This window comes from Gorilla gorilla, chromosome 1, assembly GCF_029281585.2.
Source record: "Gorilla gorilla gorilla isolate KB3781 chromosome 1, NHGRI_mGorGor1-v2.1_pri, whole genome shotgun sequence".
NCBI classification, from domain to species: Eukaryota; Metazoa; Chordata; class Mammalia; order Primates; family Hominidae; genus Gorilla; species Gorilla gorilla.
The window spans coordinates 81420430-81439571 of NC_073224.2; the positions used below are offsets into that span (position 1 = coordinate 81420430).

Sequence of the window (19142 nt, forward strand, 5' to 3'; positions counted from 1 at the left end):
CAACAAACTTTTGTTTTATTTCATCAGTTGAAGCAGTTCATCCAGAACACTGATTTTCAAGTTTTTGTTAGTGAAGCAACCTCTTTTTAAAGGGAAATCATATGCAGAAACCAAAAACACAGAATACATTTCAGCAGAGTTAGTCTGCTTGATAGAAGTAAGGGGGCCTTAGATCCCACTTCCTCAGCTCTTTCTCTGCTCTCAAGCAAGTACAGTGCAATCTGAAGACTTCTAGATTCAATAATGCAGGTACCTAAATTTATCCCAATGTGCATTCCTGAGATAGGAGCTGGCCTAAATCTCACATGGGAGCTCTCCTCTCTGCTTATTGGTGCAGTAATCCTTATTGTGGGATGGAGAGGATGACAATGGCCATTGAAATACTGACCTAGCTGCCCATAGGATTTGGACTTCCCTTCCCTACTTTCCCAAATTGCAAACCAGTTGCTCCCTTCCACCACCCTTCCTTTGGCTCATTATACAGGAGCTGATTGTGGATGCAGAAGACACCTGGATTCGACTGGAGGGCCTGTTGGAGAACACAGACTACACGGTGCTCCTGCAGGCAGCACAGGACACCGCATGGAGCAGCATCACCTCCACCGCTTTCACCACAGGTGAGGGAGCATGGCCACTTTGATGCCTTCTTCTCCACTTCCTGATGTTTGGCTCATCAGCAGCCTCTGCTGAGATTTGCCCTGGGAGCAGTTTATCAAAAAAGCTCAGTTGCCTCCTCCTACTTTTCCCCTATCCAAGCCCCTAACAGGAAACCTCCCACTAACAAGGTAACCACAGGAACCAGCAGTACAACTCCCTGATCCACCTGGACCAATTAAATGTACCAAGTAAAGACATCAGGTTCTGGCTGGGTGCGGTGACTCACACCTATAATCCCAGCACTTCGGGGGCCTAGATGGGCAGATTACCTGAGGTCAGGAGTTTGAGACCAGCCTGTCCAACATGATAAAACCCTGTCTCTACTGAAAATACAAAAATTACTTGGGCATGGTGGTGTGCGCCTGTAATCCCAGCTACTCAGGAGGCTGAGGCAAGAGAATCACTTGAACCTAGGAAGCAGAGGTTGCAGTGAGCTGAGATCGTGCCACTGTACTCCAGCCTGGGTGAAAAAGTGAGACTCCGTCTCAAAATAAATAAATAAATAAAAATTTAAAAAATCAGGTTCCTTCCAGTTCAGGTTTTCTGCAAGTGGTTTTCCAGCAAAGTTTATCTTTCTCTTCCTCCTTCGTCTGCTACCTGTAATCAGAGACTCACTTAGTAAAAGCAGCAGTAGTAAACCCTCAACATTAAACCTGCAGCTCTTTTCCATACACAAAGGACTTTTGCATTCCTATGATCTCACTCAGTTCTTATATAACAACTGGTCAGGAAGGCCTATGATCCCCATTCCACAGATGATGAAACCAAGGTGCATGGAAACCAAAGACTTACATGGCTAGTAAATAGCTGAGACAGACCTTGAACCCAGGTCTTCTACTTCTAAATGCAGCTGTTCCGGCTGCCTTCCCTCCTTAAGTCAGCAGAAGATACTTGAAAAATGCTGCTAAAGGATAAAAAAAAAATCCTAATCTCTATAACAGGAAATAACCTAATATCTGACTTTTGAGAGTTACTTGCCAAGTACTGTTTAACTGCATTACATGTATTACCTAATGTAATCCTCACAACAGCCTATGTGGTATGCACTATCATGTCTATTTTTTACAAATGAGGAAATTGGGCCACAGAGAGGTGAGGTAACTCACCCAAGATCCCATAGCTCTTAAGTAAGGGAGCTGGAATTTGACGCCAGATGTTTCAGCTCTGGGGTCTGTGTTATTAATGTTTCTCTCTACCACCTCCCACTGTGCCTCTCTACAGTCCATAATGTAAGGCTGCCCAGCCCCGACTTTGAATTCTCTCCCTGGCCCACATTATGGGGGTGTGGGTGCATACATGTGAGGCAAACCTGAGCATGTCCCATATTCTCAGCCACATCCTGCCTGCCATGTCAGAGCACCAGAATGACTGGATTCCCGTCCATGCCTCAGAGCCTCTTCCTCCATCCCCAGAGAGGTGAGAGAAAGTCCCCCAGCCCCACCAGGTGTCTCCCCCTGTCACGAGTGCTCGTTCTAAATGACAAAGCAAGACACTGATCAGATATGACAAAATATCCCCAGTGGTTCTATAGAGTGCGGAGATTGTGAACGAGTCCTCTTCTCCCTTCTTTTTTTACACTTTTCAATGCATCACAAAGTATCTTAAATGAGCACATTAATCAGAGAAACAAGTGTTTTAATTAAAAAAATAAAAATAAACCTTGGGTACACAAACAGACATGAATCCAAGATGTATCTTTACCAAGTGGAACTTAGAAGACACTTGATCTCTTTTATGGGGCTGGAGTCAATTATGCTCCCCCTCCATGCTCTTACAAAGGTGTCTGATCTCAGAACTAAGGTGCTACCCTCTTCTTGTTAAGCCCTTCCCTGCACATTCGCAGGTTAATTAAAAAGGCCTCCATGGTCCTCTTTTCCACGCTACCACTTAAAGACCCACGGGTTGGAGCTTTCCATTGAATTAAGAATTTCTTTTCTATAAAAAGGACACGGATGACAGACACTTAAACCGAGCTCTCAATTTGCATATTTATTAGGTCTAAATTAATCATTTTATCCCCAAAATGCATGGGTTTCAATGTTTGCTCAGTGTAGTATGGGCTTTTAATTCCCACACTGGTGATGCCACAGCTAGCAGTTGTGAGCAGTATGACAATGTGCCTCAAGTCTCTGTGGCATCTTACAGCTGTGCCTCACTCCAGACCCACCTGGGCTGTAAAAGCAAACCAGCTTCTGTGCCCCTCACTGCCCTCTCTTAGATGCAGCTGCGCCAAGCAGTGTACAATTTTTTGGATCTGGGATCCCAAATCCACCTGGGGCCTCAGTAGGATCAAATAAGCAGAAGATTAACAACACACATGGAAATCTGGAGAGGAGGCAGAATAATGGCTTCATTTGGTGGACAGTGCAGGGAACCATCAGGATGTATTTAGGTTGTTTATTTGTGTTTACAAGACTCCAGTTGACACCAGGCTCTTGGGGCATGACCAATACCAGCTCAGAAAGGGGAAAACAGAAGAGCCCAATTTCCTATGCGGTGAGTGTAGCTACTGACTGAGCTGTTCCATGCAGAGTTTGTATTATTATTTCTGTGGTACATGGCAAAGACATGTCTGTGTTTGGAAGCTTTCGCAGTTTTACTGGAAAGCTCAAATTTAAATGTAAGTCACTGATGCATACCAAACTCTGCTGGCTTTGTCTTGGAGATTTATCAGAACCCACTGAAATGACTGGTTGCAGAATGAAAGATTCTTGGGCAGAAATAATGCATGTGAAAGTATCTTGCACAAAGCCTGGCACATACCAGACATAATAGACACTGGTTAAATTGAATAGTCAAATCTCAGCTGCAGAGCACAGAAGAGGGGTCTCTGGTAAAATAAAGCCTAAGGCGATTTTTAATACCCCTTGTAGGGATGGGACAGGCAAAGAGGTATAACCTTCAAGAGTATGATGTGATGCCCAAATTCCCTCTAATTTCAGGCTCTGTCAGCCACCTCAATGCAAATTTCCCTGAATAAATTCCACTAGGCTACATAGTCATTTGCATGTTAATATTAATGAGCTCTCGTTGCCTGTGCCACCTCTCTACCCCAACGTTTTCTACCCCTGCCCAAGAGCAAATTTTATTAAGGAGGAAAAGAATACAAGGGTATCAGCTTACAAACTTGGTGAGGTGGGAATGGGGACATTACCAATAAGGAAAAGCAAAATTGAAGAGCAGTGTATCTTCACTTATATGCAAGACTGGAGTGCTGCCAGTCAGGACCCCACAGGCATGAATTACTCTTGCTGAGCAAGAAGTCTGAGAAACACTGGAAGCCTCCCAGGTGATCGCAAGCCAGGGCTAATGGATTTAGAGGCTAATTTCTTTTTAGCAATTAGCATCCTTTCCAACTTCATTGACAGTATCTGACTTTCCCACTTAGCAGTATCCTACTCTTAGGATGGGTTGATCTCAGCTCATCATTCTGAGTGTTTTCTATGCCTTCTCTGATGGAACAAGAGAGCTTAAAGTTTGGCCCAAAGTTGCCTTTATCCACGGATAAACCCTCACCTTGTCCCAAGTGGACCATAAGAGGTTCATTGTAAGCAAGATGCCTACCCGATGGCCTGGAAAAGAGTTAAGATGTCAAAAAGTAATAATAAAACTAAAAAAGAGAAGAAAAGAAAAGACCTGGCACTCACAAACCCTCAAAAACCTCCTTTGATCAAGATGTCTTCCCTTGTTGTGTTTCTGCCACATAAGTCCATTTCATTCTTTCCTTTCATGTTAATAGCTTCCTGTCCTCTTGTCTCTGGTGTTTGCACAAGACTCTGGAGGGAATTAAGTACAAGTAGTATGGAAGAGAAAAAATATGGATACATTATTTATAATTTACTATCGCCTGAAATTTCATCCAAGGTCTACTTGTCTTTTAGAGATATGAATATAAATGAGGAAACAAATATTCCCCACGGAGCAGCCAGGACTTGGTGAAATGATTGTCTGAGAGGCAGTTTCATTGTCTCTTTTAATACTATAAAAAGCAAACAAGGTTCTCACTAAAGCTTGTCCTAAGAGACAGTGAGCACTATAAAATAGGTTGTCTTGACCTTGAGGTTAAGACAATCATTTGCAGAGGTACCCAGAGATGGATAAGAAGAAGTTTTCTTTTATTACTTTTGCTCCTGTCCCTGCCCTTCCACATCCAGGCTGAGCTATTCTGTGGGGCTTTTTAAGAAAACTTTGGAGTCTACTCTAACACAAGCTTCAGCTTTTGAGGTTGTGAAAATTAATGAAGATTGGCAAACACCACACTCTGGAACAATAGATGGCAGATCATGGAAATTCACATACTTATCAGATAGACATTCTAGTTAGAAAGGAAAGCCTCATGATCACTATCCACGGCTATCTATCCTCAGATATGCCACAAATCCTTTTCACCAAAGTGCAGAGGTGATAGGGCTTCTCTCTGCTCCACTATTTAGAAACAGCTTGAGTTCTTGCTTTATTATAAGACAAACAAACCCCTAAAAGGAGAAGTCTACCTTCTTTCTTTGGGACCTGGCTGTGGAGAAGGAAGTAGGGCACTAATTATCCCATTTGAACAAACCATTTCCATGCATGTCCAAAATTAATAGAAGGATAGGTGTCAGATGAGAGGTTTCAATTAATCACACTGCACAGTTTTTCACATACCACCCATGTCAATCTCCAACAAGGTCCCAGTCTGTTTTTACTCATTTATTTCCTTTTACCCTCTTCTCTTCTTCCACCTTCCATAGGCAAGCATTTGATACATTAAATTTGTGTCCTTTTGTTTGTATGTATTTTTGAAAAATATGTTCTTGTAAAATTACTTTGAGTATAAATATTTTAAATACATGTAAGCGGTATTGGGTTACATAATTCATTCCCTATTCTCATAGTTTTTGCTCAGCACTGTTTTTCAGACCCATCCGTGTTGTCGTGCATCTATATAGTCTTTTGCTTCTAATTGTTGCAAAATACTGCATGGTGGGCACCCGTCTTATTTTGCCTCTCCATTCTCCCAAAAATGGACATCAGATTGTCTCCAACCTCCCACCACCACAAATGGTGCTGCAGTAAGTACTTTATACATGTCCACTTATGGATCACTAAGGTAATGCCTTCTGGAATATATGCCCAGAAGAGGAATTGCTGGGTCATAGGGGATGTGTTTACATAGTTTAACCATGTACTGCCCTCCCACATGGCTGTACTAGTCTACACTCCCTCCAACAGTGCACAGAAGCTCCTATTTCCTAACGACATGCATCATTCCAAATGCCTTGACATGGCCTGGCTTTGTCATTTTTGATAATCTCATAGAGATAATTTATATCTCATTTTTCTAGTTGAATGTCTTTAATCATTAGTTTGAGTTTAAACATCTCTTCATATGTTTTTTAGTCCTTTGAGTGTTATTTTCCTCTAAATGGCCTGCTCATATAGTTTGTCAATTTTCCACCGGGTTCCTGTACTAAATATTAGCTATTATTATTTAAGCTTTTGAAACCTTTCTTAAGAAGTCTTTCTCTGCTTTTCAGCCAAAAGGTTTTCTTCAATATGTTCCGCTATTAACTTTCTAGATTTATTTCTTTATATTTAGCCTATTTTATATTGGTATTAGTTGAGGATACAGTTTCATTTTTCTTTCTATAGTGAACCAGTTCTCCTAACATCATTTATTAAATAATCCATCTGTTCTGTATTGGTTTGTGGTGCCTCATTGTATATTAAGTTCCCATATGTACATGGATCTCTCTTTGACCTCTGAACTCCCTATTCTACTCTCAGATCTATTTTTCCATATGGTATTCCATAAATACCACATTGTGTTTTTATAGCTATAACTTAATACATTAATATATGGTAAAACAGTTTTCCTTAGTTTTCATTTCGAGTTTGACTTACCTAATTGGTGACCTTTATTTTTCCAAAGGCATCTTAGTTTAACAAGTTTAGTTTATCAAGTTTATCAAGTCCCCCTCTCAAAAATTTTAACTTGAATTTAGATTGAAATTACAATGAATTTATAAATTAATTTGCGGAGAACTGACATCTTTGTAATACTACAGTCATCCCTTCTGAAGGCCTATAATGCATCTTCATTTGTTCAAATCATCCTTATTTTTTAATAGAGTTGTAAGTTTTTCCTTTATATTCATGACAAACATTCTATATGTTCTTGGCTAATTTCTGAACATTTCATTTTGTATTGCTGATAATTTTTGTCTAATTTAAAAATATATATTTTCTAGTAGGTTATTACCAATGTAGAAAAATACCATTAATTTTTTATATCAATCCAGTATCTAGCAATCCTGCTGAACTCTCTTATTGATTCTAAGTATCTATTGTTTCTGTTAATATTTTTAGGTAAATGTTTTATGTCATCTACAAATAATGGCAATTTTATTTCTATACTTCTAATTCTCATACCTCTTATTTTTCTTTTCTTATCACATTACCTAGGACCTCCTGAACTATGTTAAATAGTGACAGTAATATTAGGTACATTGACTTTAGTTGCATTCACAAAAGGAATGCAACTAAAGCATTATCATGTTGCATAATCTTTGCTAAATCTTCCTCTTTAAACTTCCTTTAGATAAAAATTAAAATTAAAAAAAAAAAACTATTTAGGCCAGGCGCAGTGGCTCACACCTGTAATCCCAGCACTTTGGAAGCAGGAGGATCACTTGAGGTCAGGTGGTCAAAAACAGCCTGGGCAACATGATGAAACCCCATCTCTACCAAAAATACATAAGTTAGCTGGGCTTGGTGGTGCACACCTATAATTCCAGCTACTCAGGAGGCTGAGACAGGAGAATCGCTTGACCCTGGGAGGCAGAGGCTGCTGTGAGCCGAGATGACACCACTGCACTCCAACCTGAGCAACAGAGCAAGACCCTGTCTCAAAAATAAATAAATAAATAAATAAATAATAAAACAAAACAAAAAAGCCTATTTAATTTTTTCTAAAATAAAGAAAATATATAATTGGCTAACCTTAAATAAACACAAATAGTGTTTGTTTAGATTTGAGGTTTAAAACATTTATCAAGGTATAGAATTTTCTTCTAAGTTAAGAGTTTTTGTAATAAGCTTTGTTGTTAAACTTTATCAAATGGTTTTTATAATACCTATTTAATTTATTATATGACTTTTATCAGTTAGTATACTAATGAGGTGAGTTATATTAATAGCTTCTTTCTCGATATATTAATTACAATCCTTAGAGAAATCTCTCCTGAATATGATTTGTTAATGCACTGTTATATATGGTTAGCTACTATCCGTTTAGACTTTTCACATCTACAGTCATAAATGAAACTGACCTGTATATTTTTTTCTTGTGTATACCTCTTTATTGGGTTTTGAAATCCATGTTCACTAATCTCACTCTAAAAAGAAACAAAAAAAGCTAGACAGCTTCATCTTTCACTCTTTTTTCTTTTTTGTTTCTTATTTTTTTTTTTTTCTTTTGTGGAATAACTTGTTCAGGACAGAACTCCTCACTAAAACCACCTGGGCACATTGTTATTGTTTTGTTTGTGTCTTTTTGTTTCTTTGTTTTTGGAATAGGAAACATTTGACTACCACGTCTAAGTTTTTTAAATTAATTATCCATCCACGCTCTTGCTTTCTTCTTGTACCAGTTTTGACCCTTTATAAATTTTTGGAAATATATTCATTTCATCTGAGTCCCAGAATTTAGTAGCATAAAATTCTTCAAAAGACTTTTCATTGTTTTATTATCTCTACTGCATCTGTAGCTATTTTCCCTTTTTCATTTTATTTTTTTCATATTCTGTCTTTACTTCTCAGTCTTCCCAGTGATATATTTCTTTTATTAATATTTTCAAAGAACCAGACTTTAGATTTCAGATCCATAGTCATGTTTATCTATCCCTCCTCCTTTCTTAAATGTGTCAATATGGCATCTTTGTGTAACAATCCAAGTACTTGAGCACCCTCTCAAATCCCTCTGGACTCTTTCCTCCCTACCCGCTTCACCTCCCCACAAACAAGCTCTGTCTAGGTTTTGGCTCTGGATTCTTATGGATAGGCTTTCTCTTTTCTCTCTGTTAATTATAGCCTTTTATTTAAGACAATATAAATAAAGTTTTTCCAAGTAGTTAATCATTCTTACTTTTCACATCTCTAGAACTTGTCACTCTTATTTGTGTTCTCTAAATTTTCAGTAATGGATTTTGTAAGGCAAACCTTCCGCAATTTCATATGCCCAAGGAACTTTTGTGGGTTTTCTTCATACATTGAAATTGTAATTTAATCAGATATCAAATACTACCTAAAAATATTTGTTCCCATCATATTTAAAAATACTATTCCATTATCTTCTCAAATGCAGTGTTGCCATTGAGAAGTCGAATGTTAATCCGGTTCCTGTTCTTTTGTAGGTGATCTGCTTTTTCTTTCTAGAAGCTTTAAAAACAATGTTTCTTTTCTTTTTGCAACTCTTACACTTCATTATATGTCTTGAAGTTCATTTATGTTTTTATCTCCAGTTTCACACTCTATACAGTCTTTAAATCTGATCTGTTTTATCTTTCATTCTGAGACATTTGTCTTCATTTTTATTTAAGCACTTTCTCCTCTTTTATTTTTCTTTTCAGGACTTTTGTTAGCTAGATGTTGAAATACATAGTCTATCCTCCAAATACCTTAGCTTTTTAAATGTTTTCTTCCTCTTTATTCTTACTTTTTATGTTCTCAAAGAGTTCCTTAATCAGAACTTCCAATTCACTTGCTTACTCTTTAGCTTATTTAAATCCCTTATTCACCCTATCTGCTGTATTCTTACTTTAAACTGTTATTAATTTTTATTTATTTGATTTTTTAAAAATCCTTTTTCATATTGTTAATTTACTTACCTCCTTAAATAAAGTTATTATGCTTAATTTAAATTCTGTTCTAATAATTCTGTACCAGATGATCAATCTCATAATGGTTGTGGTCTTTCTTTCACAGTAGTCTTACTCTTCAGTGAATGGATATTCTGGCCTGTGAGCTCGTGTTCCTTTGGGGTTATCAGCTCCTCTGCTTGGTAATGCAGGTATTAGAAAAACGCCACAGACATGTGAAGGATTGGCAGTGATTACTCCATGGCAATATGAAAGACAGGCAAAACAGACTTTTTCAAAACTTTCTTCCAAGCCTTCCTCTCCCTTTTTTTGGTGCTGTTTGGTTTTGTGGGGTTTTTTTGTTGTTGTTTTGTTTTGTTTTGTTTGTTTTTTTGACAGAGTCTCACTCTGTCACCTGGGCTGGAGTGCAGTGGCTTGATCTCGGCTCACTGCAACCTCCATCTCCCGGGTTCAAGAGATTCTCCTGCCTCAGCCTCCCGGATAGCTGGGATTACAGGCACCCGCCACTACGCCCAGCTAACTTTTTGTATTTTTAGTAGAGACAGGGTTTCACCATGTTGGCAAGGCTGGTCTTGTTTGTTTTTGTTTCTGTTTTTGTTTTTTTATCAGACTAATGCTGGCTGCAATGAATGAGTTGCGCAATGTTCCCTCTTGGTCTATTTCCTGGAAAAGAGTGTATAAAATTGATGATTTTTATTCTTTAAATTCTTGGTAGAATTCACAGTGAAGATACCTAGGCCTGGAAATTCTTTTTCTAGAGATTTTAAGCACAAATTCAATTTTTAAAAATAGTTTCATCCTATTCAGGTTATCTTTTCATTTTATCTTGCACAACTTTGGGGATGTGGTGATTTTCAAGAAATTGGTCCATGTCATCTAAGTTACTGAATTGATTTCCATAGAATTGTTTGTACTATTCAATAGGACAGGGACATGTGATCCCCCACAGGGAGGCAGTGAATCTTGCCAAGCAATAATACAACCTACTATTGAGGCAGGAGAATAGGGTCTGGAGGCAGGGAATCTAAGACCAATTCGTGCTGACTTCCCAAAGCTGGATCAAAAGGAAAATACCTGGGTATGAAGGCAGGAACCCTAAGGCCAATTAGTGTCAACTTCCTAAAGTTAAACCAAAAGAAAAAAACCCATCTCCCCATGCCTAGTAACAAAGGTTCAAAGCGTCTCCCTACAACTCCCCGCCATCCACCACATCTCAGATGGAAAGGGAAAGTGTCCTGGATTGGCCACCCTAAGCACCGGCCATCCCTTCATCTGCATTCAATTCACCCCAGCCTTTAGTTAGCCACAAACCAAAGCCTTCATTCAGATAAGGGGTAGCCGATAGAGATCTCAAAAGGAGTACTTAAAACCCAGGAAACTTTGTAAGCAGGCCCTTGAGCCACTTGCCCAGGCGCACTCTCACCTTGTGGAGTGCTTTCTTGCTTTAATAAATCCCTGCTTTCTCTGCTTCATTCCTGTGTTTCATTCCTGTGTTACTTTGTTTGTGCGTTTTGTCCAATTCGTTGTTCAAAAACGCCAAAAACCTGGACATCTTGTACTCGAGGCCTGCCTTACAGTAACACCATGGGTTGAAGGTGACATTGTGAATGTTACAGCAGGACCTTACATATTACTATATACAGAACTTGCTCTGGCCTATTTTAAATTGTGCTGTCCCAAATGTTTTCAGAAAATCTAATTTTAATTTTCCTTTTCATAACCATAGGGGAGGGATAGGATATAGTGCTCACATGGCATCATACATTTAACAAATACTGATTGAGCACCTACTTTGGGTCAGACACTGTTCTAAGTGCTGAGTGATGAATAAGGTAAGAGCCAGATGATTATACTCTCATGGAACTTACATTCAAGGGGATGAGGCAATGGGAATTGACAAAAAACTAAGTAAATAAATAAACAGAGTAATGGAATAGGGACAGTGTAAAGAGCTGACTTCTAGGGCAGCACCTATAGTAGGAAGTCTTTCTTGATTATCACTTGCCACTTCCTCCACCGATCCCAGACCCTGGTCTCAACTAGGGTGGTCACAACAGGTGTCTCTTTAACTGAGACCTGTGAGCCAAGACTTGAATAATGAGAGTGAATCCACAAAGAAGAGCATTCCAGGCCTAGGGACGAGTAATTACTACACCCTGAGGGAGGAGTAAGTTTGGCCTTTTCCATCTGTTACAAGAAAGCCAATGAGGCTGAAGAATAGTGAAAGCGGGGAGGAGTGCAGGACAGAGACGGAGCGTACAGGGCTTTGTAGGCCATGGTAGGGATTCTGGATTTTATTCTAATTGCAATAAGGAAGCCATTGAAGGGTTTTGGGCAAGTAAAAGATAGGATGAAATCAGATCACATTCACACTATAAAAAGGTCACTCTGGCTAAAGTGTGGAGAATGAATGCAGGTGGGACCAGAATGGCAGCAGGGAGACCAGTAGGAAGTGTCATCAGGACCCAGCCCTCCCTTGCCATGTTGAATCAAGAGCCACAGAGAGGGGCCAGGCTGGCAACTGCCAGTCTGTGATCAGTCTAATCTGCCATGAAATTGGGTCTTCTGATATAAGTGGATCAAAGGAATAATAAGAGAAATGATGTCAGAACATTCCTCTAGTACTAGGATGCCTTTAGCTGACCTGTGAAGGGAAGATTTAGATGTCTTAGATGTCTGTTGCACTTGCCCTTGAGCAGAAGGCAGGTGGTCTGCAGAGCCTGATGACCTTCTTCCGGAACTCTGTTGAGGGTGAACACATCAAAGCTGCCTTGTTCAGTTAATTCTCCACTCACTCTATTACCTCCTTAAAGGCTATTGTCACTCTCCTCCTGGGTTCCCACCACTATATCCTGAATGGAGTCCTGCCTCCAGGCTCACCCCCATCTAATTCATTCTCCACACTGCACTGAGAATGGTCTTTCTAACAAGTTGAGCTTAAAGTCCACCAAAAGACTCTTCCTCCAATTGCCTCCATAAATGACATGATCCCATCCCTGCTTACCTCCCCAGCACTCTCTCTCCTCCATCCCACCCAATTCTTGCTCTGTCTTCTGCTAAACCTTCAACTTCTCAAAGGGGCCGTACTTTTGCACAGGTCTGGAACACCCTTCTCCACCAATTTGTGGCCAGCATCCAGGTCAGTTCCTAAAGTAACTTTCTGATTAGCAGTTGTCACCCCTTGCCCTATCCCGGGCCCCCACTTCTCACCCTGTCCTTGCCAGCCAGGCATCATTGCACGCCCACATCCAGGTTTTGCCAGCCTACAATGTTTATCTCTTTCCCAGAGCACTTAGAGCTCAAGGTTATATTTGTTTCTCCCACCACAGCATGAGCAGCCTGAAAGGCTGTGACTGTGTCTTTTCCTTCTTTATATTCCCATCTTTTAGCCCAGTATTTAGAACCCAGCAGACACTCTGTTATATATTTGTTGAATTAGTAAAAGAGTGTAAACAGGTAAATATATTGGAAGACGCTGTGAGAAAGCCAAGTGGCTCACCCCATGTGGGCTGAGCAGGTTAACCTTGCCCTGTTGGCAGACTTAGGCTGCCCCTGACAGTCTAGCCAGCTACTCTGCAGATGTGGGCCATTGATTCTAACAAGGGAGAGTCAACCACAAACAAGCTTCTGGGAAAAAGCAAATCTAAGTGTTGATAGCCAGAGGTGGCCGCCTGCACTTCTGTGGTGCAACAACACTGTGTTCTGCGCTTACAGAGAAACCTGCTGAGGCTGTTTTCAGAGACAAATGCTGACATTGTGGCTTCAGTCCTGATGCTGAGGCCAGAAAAGTGGACAGACACTTGCCAGGGCCATTAAAGCTGATCATTTTAAAGGAACACCCAAGAATCCAAAACAAGTAAAGATCAGGGCCAGGACAGAGAAAGTCTGTCCCAGCAGTGGTGGTCCCCTGACTGCACTGCGTGTCATGTAGCTTGCTCCACTCCACTCAGCATTCAGCCTCCACTTCCCAAAGCAAACCAATTTCGGAGCAATTCTTCTGGTGAACGCCATGGTCCTGTTGATCTCACAATTACATCTAGAAACACTTAACTATGAGACATTTCAGTGTACCAAGCACTTGTTGTGGCTTTTCTCTTAACTTAGTAATCACCACAGCCTGTGCTAAAAAAAATAAAAATTAAAAGATTCTCCATCGGTCTAGGCTCCAGTTATTGCACCAAAAGGAAGAAAAACCTTCCAGTTTTGCTCTTGGTCTTAAGATTTTGCTTTGGGAAAAATTACTGAGCTGATATATGTTGGGGTTAGAGGCGAGTTTCTGATAATATTAAATGGTGTGACATCCAGAGAGCTAGGAGTGCCTGAAATTTGCCCTGACAGTCTCCTAAAATGTATAAAGCCCCAGTACATTCACATTGAATACAGCAGAACAGGAACCAGTGTGTTCTTTATTATTAGCTAAGCAAAGTCCAATAACCCCCAAAGCAGAACAAAACAATAAATACTAGAACACAAAGCTTAGACTCCAGGCTAAATGCAATCTCTTATCCCCTCTCCTTCCTATCGCACTCAACCCAATTCTTGGAACCAGCCCACTCAAGACATACCTACTGGGAAAGGGAAAGAGGGGGAAAGGGAAAGAGGAGGAAAGGGGGCAAGTGGGAGAGAGAGACAGAGATTCAATCTACAGTATTCATCCACCCAGCCACAAGGATCTGGGCAGAGAACACAGACCACAGGGCTCCTCTGAGGCATTGCTCAGTTTACCAATTCCACTTCTTGGCCTCTAGAGAAGAGGAAAATGTGCCAGACAAAGAGCAGGTTCAAATCTAGCTGGTCTTCAGACTTGTCTGAGAAGCTTCAGTAAAACACTGATTCCCTGCGCCATCCCCTGATATTCTGATTCAGTGAATCTGCTATGGAAACCAGGAATCTGAATTTTAATAAGGTCCCAGTCTGAGAACCATTAGCGAGCCTCTGCCTTCTCTTGTCTGCAAAAAAAGGAATAATATTTTGGACAAGGACTAGAGTTGCAGGCTGAAGCAGGTTGAAAAGGAATGGTGTTGCTGTAAATGTGAGGTCTTCTCCAAGTTCCGAAGATGTGAAAATCCCAGGTTGCTGCTCTTGATAGTCTGTGTGAGCAAAATGCTTGTTGTCTTTACATTAATGCCACAGACTAAATCACAGCAAATGGAATCTATAAACAACCAAATGGCCTTGCAATTTGTCAAAGGGAAGGCAAGCGCACCCAGCAACGATGCATCATTGCCTCATGCACATCTGGGGAGTACCTGCCCCCCCACCCCCACCCCACCAACCAGCTCATTGCCGGCCTGGAAGGAAGAAAGCATGGTCCTTCCTCTCCCAGGGTGTAATCTGGGACGTTTATCCCATCCAGTGTTTGGCACCCCTTAGAAAACACTTTTTTCTTAAGATAATTTTATTCTTATTTTTCTAACTTTAAAAAATGAATCACTATTTTATATGATAGCCATTCAGGTATTCAAAACTCCCCTTGTCTAAGTCATCTCAGTTTACTGTATTTGTCTGTAGGTCTAGCTTTAAAGCAACTAATATGTTTGAGCCTTTAAAAAGTATCTGTAATATAAATATTAAATCAATCTATGTTATCAATATGAAGAAGCCTGCATGAGATCTTTTCTTTCCCCATTCTGATGTTTAGATTTATATGTGTATTTGTATGAGAATGTCATTTTGAGATTTGTGTGGAGATGTTTTGTTGGGGATACATTGGATATTGGAAAGAAATTTGGGGTTCTGGCTCCTTCAAGAAGCTGAGTTTATTGCATGAAGAAACCTTTCTTCAGGAAAAAGGGCTATTAGTGCATACCTTAGGAGTAAGCTAAAGACCAAGGGCACTAATTGCTGATCTTCTAAAATGAGAAACTCAAACAGTGAGATGAAAGGGGAGAAAGAAAGGCAGACAGCCTGGTTGTTCCAGAGGCCAGGTCAAGAATGACCAGGAAACCAGGAGATAATAGCAGTGCTCCCAAATCAGCAGGGAAAGGAGACAGAGACAGCTCACACCTGTCTCCTGAAATGTAACTGTAGCCTCTAGGGGTAGGTGGGATCAGGAACTGTGAAGAGTTCTAGGACACTCTGCAGATGACAGTTAGCTTTTCTGCAGCTATTAAGGAAATCAGTTTGAGAGGGTATGGATATTTGATTTGAACATAGAAATTTTTGAGATCTTTAATCTTTGGGGCTTTTTTGCTTGTAAGACAAATGCAGGTATTAATTAATCCTTTGCTGTATGCATAGATTTCTATCTTCAGTAAATTCTATCATGCATTATATTTCCTGCTTTAGTAGAGTGCAAACGGCACTTAAGCCATCTGAAAATGTGAGTTCCAGCAATCTGAGTCATGTAATCTTTCTGAGTGCAGTTTCCTTCTCTGTAAAATAAGTGTATCTATACCAATCTGTTGTCCTCTCAAGTTTCTTGCAAGAATTAAATGGAAATAAAAACACTTGGTAAAGGACAGGTTCTATAGAAATATATTGTCATTCCCTGGTATAACCATGCCTGCAGTAGGCAATGCCTTTGTTCTAAACTACGGTAGGTGGGTGCGCCCTCGACGGGTGTGTGGCAGCAAGTTGAAGGGCAGTCCTGGTGCGGGGGCAGTTAACACATCTCCAGGGGGGCCTTCCATAAACTGACTCTAACCACCTCTTCCTGACACAGGAGGCTTCACTGGTGATCTATGATGGGGTCTGAGGTGCTCAGGGTTTTCGGTGAGGTTGCTATGTTGCCATCCTTGGGTAGGTGCTGTCACTTACTCTGACCCACCAGCGGGCCCTGTGTCACACCTGTAGCGCACCGGTTCTGCCATTGGGGGATACTGCAGTAACTGACACGTGCGGTCCCTCCCCAGCCTCTCTTCCTGACTGCAACAGTTCAAGAATGCAGAACTAGATCAATCGCAGCATGCTCTTCGTCAACCCAGAAGATCATACATACTATTTACAGAGCACCCAAACCACCCTTTCCCACACAGCAAGCTCTGCCTTTAGCTTGCTCTAGCAGCTCCTGCAGTTCAGAAAAGCTCCTCCAGTGGGCTTTCTGCTTCTTGGCTTGCCTGCTCAGCGTTAAAATTTGCCCTGAAGCTAAGCTCTTCAAGACACAGGATTTAAGCTCCTCTTTCAGCTAATTAGATATTGTTCTACAAATTGGGCTGTTGTCTCTGAAAGATGAGCTGCAATTTACTTCCCCTGCCCTCTCCTTAAACTTAAACTGAACTGTAAAACATGGCTACTTGATTGTTTAGTCCAATCAGGATATATTTTGTACAAGGAATAGATAATTCATCTTCTTGCTAATACCGAGCTTGTTTGGGCATTCCTTAATGGCTACTGTAAAGATGACAGAAAGCTTTGCTCAGATGCCTCTCATTCTTTTGAAAGGTGGAGTCTGCAGTGATTTATTTTGGCCCATGCATCTGTAATCATTGCCTGAGTAACCAATCACTACCTGCATTAACACACCTTTGCCCTTCAAGGGGGAGACTTTTATTATCCCCATTTTACTGATAAGAAAACTGACACCCAGCTGATTTACTTAAAGTCAAATAAATAGGTAACTGGTGGAGCTAGACCATGAACCCAGCCCTTTAGTTCTCAGATCCCGTGAAATTGTATGTTGTCTGATAAGTCTAACAACAGTTGTGGAAGGGAAATCCAAGATGATGCCAAGTCCCCACACCCACACCTTGAGCTCCGTTGAGGATTTCTTACAGCTGTTGATGATGTACCAGGAGGCCTGCTAAGACCTTCTATGATCCAAGGAGCTCTTGTGCACTGTAAGAGAAAGAATCCTTTCTGGACATTGTCTATTTTCCTTGCAGGGGGCCGGGTGTTCCCTCATCCCCAAGACTGTGCCCAGCATTTGATGAATGGAGACACTTTGAGTGGGGTTTACCCCATCTTCCTGAATGGGGAGCTGAGCCAGAAATTACAAGTGTACTGTGATATGACCACCGACGGGGGCGGCTGGATTGTAAGTACAATCTGTGCTCTCCTTGCACAGAAGCATCCTCAGTGTTCTAGTCTACCTAGCTCAGCACCTGCCAAGCCAACTTCACCATCCTTCTGGCCATCCTTTTATCACCCCCCACATGTCCATCTTGGGGCTCCTCATTGCCCTCAAGGCCCATGTTCAGCAGTCTAATCATATATCTGGCCAGGCAGGGAAAGGAATAACTATATCTGTCCTCACAGAAGGAGGAGCAGGAAAGGACAGTTAAGCAGGAGAGTGCTGGGGAAAGGCAGTCGCGGCTCTGTTGGGCCCAAGGATCTTGCCTGCTGAGAAATGCATCTCTAATAAAGCAGTGGAGGTGCTGGGCAGAGTGGCTCATTCCTGTAATCCCAGCACTTTGGGAGGCCAAGGCAGGTGATGACTTGAGGCCAGGAGTTCAAGACCAGCCTGGCCAACATGGCGAAATCCTGTATCTCTACTAAAAATACAAAAATTAGCCGGGCATGGTGGCGCATGCCTGTAGTCCCAGCTACTCTGGAGGCTGAGGCAGGGGAATCACTTGAACCTGGGAGGCGGATGTTGTAGTGAGACGAGACCATGCCACTGCATTGTAGCCTGGGTGACAGAGTGAGTAAGACTCAAAAAACAAAACAAACAAGCAAACAAACAGGCAGTTGAGGAAAAGTATTTCTCTATGAGGAGGTGATCACCACCACAGAGAGATGATCAGAAGCCTCCAATTGAGGATTGCAGTTGGGAAAGCAGATGAGGCCCCAAACATGGATAGCTGGCTCCCCTTCCCCATTCTTCCTGGGGTCTCCCTGGTTCTTCCCCAGAGCTGACACAGCCTTCAGGGAGCACCAGTGGTCAGGAAAAGAGAGACACTGTTTCCTGTCACCACCCTCCTCCCATGCCTGATAGGGCAATACAGAGTGAGGGAAAATAAGGGCAGCCTCCTTAATGCAAGCCTGTCAGAGCAGCCGGGAGTTCCCACCACTTGGCCCTAAAGCAGCCCAACATTAGCTGGATTGCTTTAGGATGGAAAACCAGCCCCTCCGCCCTTCTTTGGATGCCCTCTCTCGCTCTGCTAACAGTGCTGGATGTTTCCTGGTGCAAAATGGGTAGGTTTTGAATGGTGATGTGCTCATAACAGCTACTCTTGGGAGACATTTCCTTTTATGTTTCTGACATATGTGTGCCTCCTTCTTAAAGCATAATTGGAAATTGAAGCCAAGGCTGATATATTGGAGGCTAAATAAAATAAGCACTTAAACAGCTCAGAAAGTGAATGATATGCAATATTGCTTTGCCTGCAATAGGACGATGACAGTTACTAGCTGATTTGAAGTTGGTCCTGTTCTTTTGGTGAGAAATGCTTTCTACTGCACTCTGTAGTGCAAAAGATTCGTTTGAGAGCCAAGCCTATTTCCCCTGATATTTAGGGCTTGATATGTATCCTGAGTCCTTTCTACATTGCAGGGGTGCAAATTAGTGTCAATATCACACTGGAGCCTATTCATCAGGGGCCTCTACACTTCAAGAGAAATGCTCTGAGTGTCTCCTACAAAAACTGCTGTGTAAATACTGAGCTCTGCTCTGAAATGTTCCTTCTTTGGACATCTTTGTCATTGCAGATATAAAACCCAGTTATATCAATTTTACTTATCACAGTT

General features: G+C 41.3%; 1 protein-coding gene across 4 annotated transcripts in view; it reads left to right on the top strand.

Moving 5' to 3' along the window:
* Positions 1 to 19142, top strand: part of TNR (tenascin R) — a 432923-nt gene that overhangs the window by 393105 nt on the left and 20676 nt on the right. For all 4 annotated transcript variants that reach the window (XM_004027943.5, XM_055366472.2, XM_063710667.1 and 1 more), the window contains 2 exons: positions 485 to 617; positions 17339 to 17490. In XM_004027943.5, coding sequence (XP_004027992.4) covers positions 485 to 617; positions 17339 to 17490 — 285 coding nt within the window. The remainder of the gene's footprint in view (positions 1 to 484; positions 618 to 17338; positions 17491 to 19142) is intronic.